Source organism: Aegilops tauschii, chromosome 1 (assembly GCF_002575655.3).
Source record: "Aegilops tauschii subsp. strangulata cultivar AL8/78 chromosome 1, Aet v6.0, whole genome shotgun sequence".
In the NCBI taxonomy this organism is placed as follows: Eukaryota; Viridiplantae; Streptophyta; class Magnoliopsida; order Poales; family Poaceae; genus Aegilops; species Aegilops tauschii.
Genome location: NC_053035.3, coordinates 469,641,675 through 469,650,390, shown reverse-complemented (window position 1 = coordinate 469,650,390; position 8,716 = coordinate 469,641,675). Strand labels below are relative to the sequence as shown.

Sequence of the window (8,716 nt, the reverse complement as noted above, 5' to 3'; positions counted from 1 at the left end):
GCAAAAATGGTTTTGGTGCTCCTTGGGAGTGAGGTTGAAATATTCGTATTTTATGCATCCCAAATGATATCACTTCATATTTGCTAAAGTTGTATTCATAATTGTCTGATTCCTTTTAGACCGCCTGGTAGATACTTGATAGTTTTTTCAAAACGAGCAAGCAATATAATTGTTCGCAGTTCACATATATAACCAATATGTAGGACAAAAAAACCGAGGATACTGTCATGTGAGAAATATTTTTGACACATCATTGCAAGACAAATATCTTTGACGGATCATCGTAACAGTTTAATCCTACCAAAACTACCCGCTAGCCTCCCGGGTCGCTTCCAGCGACTCCGGAGGCGTCGCCGTTGTAGCCTCCGGAGGCCCTCCCTCGCAGCCCCGTTCCCCTTGCCGCCGCCGGAGGAGGCCGGCTTCCCGGCGGATGGCGGCGGCGGGGTGTCTCCGACCGGTTTCTTCTATTCTTCCCCTGGACTGCTGGCTAGCTGCGTGGACATGCATGCAGATGATCGACGGCCGCCCAGACTGCTGGCTAGCTGCAACCCATGGTATTGGCGTCCACCTAGTTGACTACGTCATTGGGGATTGGATCCAGGACGGCGGCGGCCTGGCCGCGGATTGTTGTCGCCATCAAAAGATTTTGTGAGAGTTTCATCTCTGCAGATATGGTGGTTCACTTCGGCGGCGAGATGCAAACTATGGACGATGTCTTGATGCAGAGGGATTGTTGTGTAGTGGTGGCGGTCATATTGCTTGTAGCTGCTGGGATCGTGGAAAAGTGGCGGCGACAACACATGAATGACCTCGATGGTGGTGCTACTTGAGCACCCGGTCTTGAGCTCCGGGGTGAAAGCCTTGGTCTGGCCCGAGTTGGGTATACCTGACAATGGCGATGTTTTGACGGCGTTACCTTGTTGAAGGCATTGTTCGGAATGTTCAGACTGATTCTTCAGGGTGAAAACCTAGATTCCAACCTTGGGTGGCTGGATCCGGTGACGGTGACACTTGAATGTCACTCCCTTCCTTAAGGCGTTGCTGTTGAAGAACCTCGTCGTCCGCGTGGTGTCATGAGATTGTCGGTGCAGATATGGTCATTGTTATAGTTTGCCGATCGTGATGTGATCGCTTTGGGGCTTTTTTCTTTTTTCCTCACCTACGCATAGCTTTGGTCTTGTATGACTTTGCTATTTGTTGGCGTGTTTTTGTGTGCGTGCGTTGGTGTTGGCTGTGTACGTCCTAGCTATGCAAAGGCCGAGTGTGTGCTCATTGTGTTTGTATCTTCTTGATGCTTCATTTTGATTCAATAAAATCCGCCCTTTATCGAAAAATAATAGTTTAATGAGTAGATGGTCAATGGAAAAACGCCAAAGAAAACGGCGCAGCAACGCGCGCGACTGCATCTAGTGACTGTCTAAAGCCAGACCACTAGAAACACTGCTTTCCTCTTTCCTGATTTGCAACAACAGAAATACAACCATGACCGGTATTTACAAGTTGTCCACTGATAACACACAATCGCCATTTATATTTACATTCATCTTCGCTGATTTGCAACAACGGGAGGGGAGGTGACATTTTGAAGCTCCGGCCATCGATCTCTACGTACGCTACTGGCTAATGCTTGGGGTGGTGCTCATGCTGTCCCAAGGAGCGTGCACGGTGTTCGGGGAGCGGGGCACGACGATGACGTCGTATTTCTTCTCCTTCGCGCCGCCCTGTTGTATGCCCCTGAGACCGTCGAGCACCTCCTTGATCGGCGGCCGCATCTCGCTGTTCTGCTGGAGGCACCGGAACGCCAGCTCCGCCACCATCGTGATCGCCCTCGTCGTGGCCTCGTCGGAGCCATACCCAAGCTCGGCGTCCACCAGCTGGTCCAGCTCCGACCGCTGTATCCTGCCCACAGCCATGGCGGCCAGGTTGATCTCGTCGCGGTCCCGGGTGACGTCGACGGCGGGCTTGGACGAGATGAGCTCCGCGAGCACGACGCCGAAGCTGTAGACGTCGCTCCGGTCGGTGAGCTGGTAGCACTGGTGGTACTCCGGGTCCACGTACCCCGGGGTGCCCTGCGGCGCGGTGGACACGTGGGTGGCGCCGTCGAGCGGGAAGAGCCTGGAGAGCCCGAAGTCGGCGACCTTGACGTGGAAGTCGGCGTCGAGGAGGATGTTGGTGGTCTTGACGTCCCGGTGCACCACGGGCGGGTCGATGGCGTGGAGGTAGGCGAGCGCGGCGGCGGCCTCGACGGCGACGTTGAGGCGGAGCGGCCACGGCAGCGCGCGCTCGGCGGCGCGGTGGCCCTGCAGGTGGTCGGCCACGGTGCCGTTGGGCACGTACTCGTACACGAGCAGCAGCTCCCGGCTGCGGCTGGAGGTGCAGCCGTAGAAGGTGACGAGGTTCGGGTGGCGCAGCCGCGACAGGATGGCGGCCTCGTTCAGGAACTGCTCCACGTGCCGGCAGCCGTTGTTGTAGAGCCGCTTCACGGCCACCACGCGCCCGTCCCGGAGTTGGCCTTTGTACACGGTGCCGAAGCCGCCGTCGCCGAGCTCGCGGGTGTCGCTGAAGCCGCCGGTGGCCTCCTCCAGCTCCTCGTAGGCGAAGTGGTGCGTCTGCAGGTTGTGGACGCCGCTGGACTCCAGGTCGCTGCCGCCTCTGGAGCGGGGCGTCCCGCCGGAGTTGCTGTACTTGAGGAGCCTGGACGACGAGGTCATCTTGTACTGCCTCCTCTTGCGGATGTACAGGAACGACACCACGAGGAGAAGCACGAATAGAACCAGAGCTGCTGCGGAGCATCCTGGGGTTGCAATTGCAAATGCCGATTAGAACATGCACATTGATGCTTGAATTTGTGACAGACTGGGAAAAATGCTTGAATTGGTCGGTGTGGACGATGGATTTTGGTACTTACCTACTGCTATTATTGCATTTTTGCTCGTTCTCTTTGGTCCTGCAAAATCAAGAATCAATGCTAAAATTCATTCAATGACAAAAGGAAATGTATCAAGGAAGAAGGAGCAGACAAGTTCTAAGTTCTAACTCTAGTCAGACACGGCTTAGATTTAAACAAACTATTTTTTGACCAAACATATGGAGTAGAGAACATGCTAAATGTGGAGGATTTCAGGACATGGTCTAGTTCATAGTACTACCTCGTTTGTGCCTATGTCATCATCCTACCTACTTCGTCCTGATTTCCTATAGTCAAAGATTCATACATACTTGTGGATGAAGTGTCAGCGTCGAAGAAGAGAAGTCTTCCATGACCAGTAAACAGATTAGTCAGGAATTAGGACATCTTAAGGTTGCTTGGACTTGCGCAAGTAATCGTAAACCAATACCACATGTGATCTAAAACCATGTCCCTGAATTTGGCTGACCAGAACATTTTGGATGAATAGAAGATCGTTGACCAACAAGTTACTCCTCAGATCAAACACGGGGTACCTGAAACTGACGAAGGACACGACCCGATAGCCTGACCGCCGGGGCAGAAACACGTGTGATCGTCCTGCGCTCTACTGTCGTGCCCGCAGCGCCCTCCAGAGGCCTGGCACTCGCCGCACCACCCGGCGCCGGCCTTCCACCTCACCGAGAACCCTGCCCTGACAGCGTCCCCGAGGGTGGCGTTCCCGGCGGCCAGCGCATCCGCCATGGCCGAGTCGTACGGGACGACCAAAGTCGAGCTGCACACCACCCCCAGGCCCAGCACGTCCTCCGGCGCCGACATGCCGTTGTCCAGCCTGTAATACGACCGCCCCCTGGCGACACAGGCGAAGGCGTCGTACACCGGCGGCAACGACGAGCTTGCGCTGGTGCAGTTCACGTAGGCCGTCAGGAACCGGTCCCGGTCTGTGTACGCGAACTCGGCGGCGTCGATGGTGGTGCTGCGGTAGGCGTGCGGGCACGCTGACTCGTGGGCCAGGCTCTGGTCGATCACGGTGAGCACCTGGTTGCCGTAGTCGACGCCCGTGACTTGGAAGGACCCGCCGGAATCCATGTAGATTTCCAGCGTAGTGTTATTGGCGCAGCCGAGGCGGTGCCCGGGGGAGGAGCAGTAGTCCGGCCGGGCCACGCCGTCGACGGCGAATGGGTAGTTGACATCGAACGCGAGTGACCCGCACTGGTAGGGCGTCGGGGTGCAGTTGGTGTACCGGAAGTAGGCACCGGGGTCGGGCGGTGGCTGCGGCATGGCTCGTGGCGCCGACGAGAGGACCAGCATGGCGACGAGGAGCCGCACGGAATGCTGGCTACACATTTGGTCGAGTGGTTCCCGCGCTAGACGAAACAAGACGAGCAATGTGTGTGCACAAACGCAAAGTATGTGCCAGCAGAGTTTGTAGTGTTCTGGTGCTTAAGACAGGCATGCATTGCTCTGCAACGGTCATGGTCCATGGTGGCAGGTCAAGGGAGGACGGCTGAGTATAGTGACTGGTAGTGTTCTGGAAACAAGGACGTGGTGGTGTCGGGAGTCAGCAGGACGGGGTATTTTACGGGCCCGGTTCGTCTTCCTCCCGCCCTGACGGCTCGACCAGAGGAAATTCATGGTGGAGCCGATGTCGAAGTCAAACGTTTCGGGCGCATCCCGTGGAGGCAGGACGGACTGGTTCGCTCGGCGTCACCATCGGAATCGAGTTTTAGTCCTGTGGCACGCGACAAGACTGGGTCTAGACTAGAAGGGAAAGAAACTGGTGACGGCCACCGTTCACCTTACGTACGTGCACCGCCCACCAACAATGACCGGCGGTCAGCTCCGCCGCCGCAGGGGTTGTGCTCCACTAGCCAAATGTAAATTTCTCTGCCGAAAGTAACCACGATTCGTTTCGTGCGGGAGGAAACAAGAGAGAAATTCTTACCGCAGTCCATGTTGCGCACGCGGCCGTCGGAGCAGAGGCAGCCGAGGAACCCGCCGGGCTGGTCGTAGCTGCACCGGCCCCCGGACAGCTCGCACTTGAAGCAGGGGCCGGCGCTCGGGTCCCAGCTGAGCCGGAACCCGCGGCGCAGCACGTCGCCGTACCCGCCGCTCCCGAGCCGCCCGCGGGAGTCCGGGCTCGTCAGCCACTCGCCGGTCAGCACGGGCGCCACGTACACCTCCTTGCACGCCCGTGTCCAGTTCCCGTCCGGCGCGCCGAGCTGCGTGGCGAGGAACGACGACCCGCGCCCTCGCTCGAAGCCGGCGCAGTTGATCGGGACGAGCTCAGGCGGCGGCAGAGGGGCGACGGTGACGTTTGTGGTGAAGCTGCAGTCGAGGAAGAAGGAGATGGTGCTGTTGCCGGTGGGCGTGAAGTTGAGCCACGCCTCGCGAGGGATGTTGACGTTGTGGCGGACCATGGGGCAGACGCCGTTGAGGACGTCGGCGTCGGCGAGCGTGATGGTGTGGTTGTCGTAGTCGATGGCGTGGACGGTGTAGTTGGTGCCCCCGGCGAGCTGGAGCGTGGCGGTGGCGTTGGCGCGGCTGTCGTCGCAAAGCACGGCCATGCCGGGGTAGCCGCAGTAGGAGTAGGCCACCCCGTCGACGACCTTGGACTCGCTGGACAGGTAGAAGGGGTAGTGGATGTTAATCCCCCCACACGCGAAGGACTTCTGGCACATGCTCGAGTTGTACAGGCTGCCTTCGCCGGCGCCGGCAGTGGGGTACCCGCGGGAGACGGCGAGCCCGGCGGCCAGGAGCAGGACACGGAGGAGGAGGAGGAGGAGCGGCATGGCGATACCGATTGGTCGAGGAAGCTAGCAGCCTAGCAGCACGCTGGCACGGCACGCAGGTAGCGGTAGGTACACGCTCGATCGGCTGGATACATTTGTTCTGCTCTGTCGTTTGGATTGGTGGCGGCCGATCGCGCGCGCGCGCGCAAGACTTTGACCTGCGGGGATGGGCTAGTTCGGGGAAGGTTGGTGGAGGCCGGGAAATGGTGGGCGGGTGCGTACGTGGCGAGGCTTGATTGGTTGTATGGGGCAGGTGGGTCTACGGTTGCTGGTCGCAAAGCCACCGGCCGACGACCTCATCTGTGTTTCCCTGCGGCGGCGTTTGTCCGCTTGTCCGGTGTGGAGTCCCTCTCGATGGCTGCATCCTGCATGCACATTGCATTTTCTTGTCTAAAGTTGTTACGTATCACATTTTTAACATTGTCGAACACCTTTAACAAACACGTTCCCTTGTGTAATAATCAAAGAACAGAATGTTCTTTCTTTGCTCAGCGGAGAGAAACAAAAATGAACGCGTTCGATCGTCAGTGAAAACAATAATTAACGACATTTTCCTTGCACACGTTTGCATGCGGCGAATGGGTCACAAGACTAGCAACGAGCATGGATATACGACAGTGATTTTTCTCTTTTTTTTTGCGAGTGATGACAGTGAAATTTGGAGTAGTTAATTCAGCTGACGACTGCACGACCACGAGAGTCCATTATTTTAGTGTTTCAGGTAACCAGGTTGTGCTCCTAGCTAAGGAAAACAGACACAGTGGGCTCGCGAGTTTCGGCCTGTCAAGTGCAAGAGTCCAGGTCTTGGAGAAGCGCCAAATGAAAGATCAACAAAGTAGGAAATAACATGCATAGTTCACCTTGAAACAGTCTCCTTAAATCTCAGTCGAACTAAACCTTGGTTATGTCTCAGTGTCGATGTTATACTCGTGAGGTCTTAGAGCAACTTCAATGGGGCGACCCATTTCGTCCGCCCGCGTCCGTTTGGGTCGGCGCGGACAAAATTGGAGGCCCAACGCGTCGACCCAAACTCAAATCGTGTCCGCCTGACGTCCGCGCCGACCCATTTCCGGCCCAAAATTGCGTCTGGAATGCGTCGGCGCGGACGCGCCGCGTGTCTCCTCGCCGTCCGCCGCGTCCCCACCTGGCGGCCGTCCAACTACGACGGTCAACATTACTTATGACGACCGCCCACCTTGGGCCCACGCGTCAGCGACGGCGGTCGTCCTTTTTTAAGCCGGGCGTGCGGTGGGGCCGTCCTCATCCACTGCCACTCGCCCCCGTCCCCATCTGGCCACCCCTGCCCCTACGCCGGCGACAACCCTAGCCACCACCAGCATGGGCTTCTTCTCCGGCATCGGCAGCAGCGGCAAGGGCAAGGCCCCCGCCCGCCATTCCCCCTCCCTCCCCGCCCTCCCCGCGCCGCCGCACGCTCCCCGACAGAGGCAGCGCATCAATGTGCCGGTGCACCAGGCCGAGTGCACTGGCAGCACCGCGTGCCTCTGCCGTACCCCGATGCAACGCTGCCGCATGACTGGCATTTGGATCCGGAGAGGATCCCAGTACCGGCGGGCGTTGCTGACGCCGGAGCAGCGCGCCGAACCGCACTACGCCGTCGACTCGCCCAACTGGGCTCAATGGTTCGCCTTCGAGCACGAGGAGGCGAGGCGACGCGGCGTCGACCGCAGCCTGCCGCCGCCCCCGCTCGTCGTCCGCGACGAGGACCAGAAGGCCGAGGCCGCCTACCAGGCGGCCATTAAGGAGAGTGAGGAGGAGGAGCGGTGGAAGGAGGCGGATGAGGCGGCTTTCCAGTCTGCCATGGCGGAGGCCATGGCCCTCTCCGCGGCGACAACATCGACCTCACCAGCCCCGACGCAGCCGCCGACGACGACGAGGACGCCTAGGGCAGCGCGTCGTCTAGTTTTTAGTTTTTTATGTTAATTAATGAAATGTGGACTTTCGCCGGCCTTCGTGGCCGGCTTTTATGTTTAATTAAATGCATGTGTTTATTTTTAAAATGCTTTCAAACTTTTTTTGGCGCGCCGACAAAATGGGTCGGACTAGCGTTGGGCGCTCGCGCCGACCCAAACACAGCGCCGGACGTTTATGTCCGCCGGGCCGACCCAAACGGACAAAAAGCGGACAAAAGCGCCGTCCGTTTGGGTCGGCCTGTTGGAGTTGCTCTTACGTTGAGATTCGTGCAAACTTTTCTTTTTAGTTTTATCATTCTCTTTCTTACATGTTATGTCATTTGACTGAGGCTTGGTTAAATCTCAATCGACTGAGACCTAGCCACACCCTTCTCAAAACTTGCAGGCCGAGTTCACCTCTGATCAACATGGGGTGGGAGAAACGATCAACCGACCCATGACGTGAGTCTTGTGACTTCACATGCACGCTTGTTGGAAAAATAATGAAAAAAATATCAAGTGAAAAAAAGAGGAAATATACTGTGACAATCATGTTACCATGGTGACCAATGAAAATCAAGTGAAAGAATTTAGCATAGTTCAGATTGTTAGGTTCGTTGTGATGGAACCAGCCCATCTGGGTTCATGTCCTAGACTTGGCACCGGTGCTCGTAATTTCCTGAATTTATTACAAGCATTCCATCGATGCTCGTTCAGTGGAAGGAGACGTTTCCGTCGACTACAAAAACATCTGGTGGTTTTTTGTTAATCTCAAGCTATTGTGCTAACTCAGTATCTCGGAGGTGTTGATAGGATAGAGGGTGTGTGTGAGTGTGATCATAGGGATGAGTATATTTGGGCATCCGCGGTGCTGTATTCAAAAGGAAAGATCAAGTGAAAATCATGTTAATATCAATTTTCATCTGCTTATATTTTTGTTAGAAATTTTTGAAGCTCTTACACGTGTTCTCTATGAACTTGTAACTGTAACCTCTAAAACATTTCTGAAGCCGCGCGAGGTTTGGGAACCTTGCCTAGGTTGTCTCTGTAGTCTCTTTTCACCCTAACTTTAAGTAGGGTTGACATTAAGTGTCTAGCTAGCAGTG

At 56.4% G+C, this 8,716-nt stretch overlaps 1 protein-coding gene across 2 annotated transcripts; it reads right to left on the bottom strand.

Moving 5' to 3' along the window:
- Positions 1-1,432: 1,432 nt before the first annotated feature.
- LOC109748921 (LEAF RUST 10 DISEASE-RESISTANCE LOCUS RECEPTOR-LIKE PROTEIN KINASE-like 1.2) lies at positions 1,433-5,825 on the bottom strand. 2 transcript variants are annotated; one of them, XM_073501260.1, is made up of 4 exons: positions 5,153-5,825; positions 3,445-4,247; positions 2,909-2,947; positions 1,510-2,794 (listed from the first exon to the last, which is right to left on the bottom strand). In XM_073501260.1, exons 1-4 carry the CDS (start codon positions 5,698-5,700, stop codon positions 1,614-1,616), a joined length of 2,571 nt encoding a protein of 856 aa, XP_073357361.1. In that variant the 5' UTR covers positions 5,701-5,825; the 3' UTR covers positions 1,510-1,613. The 2 variants fall into 2 exon arrangements, with proteins under 2 accessions (XP_020163523.1, XP_073357361.1); XM_020307934.2 differs by lacking the exon at positions 3,445-4,247 and having other exon boundaries at positions 1,433-2,794; positions 4,854-5,825.
- Between the last annotated feature and the right edge of the window lie 2,891 nt (positions 5,826-8,716).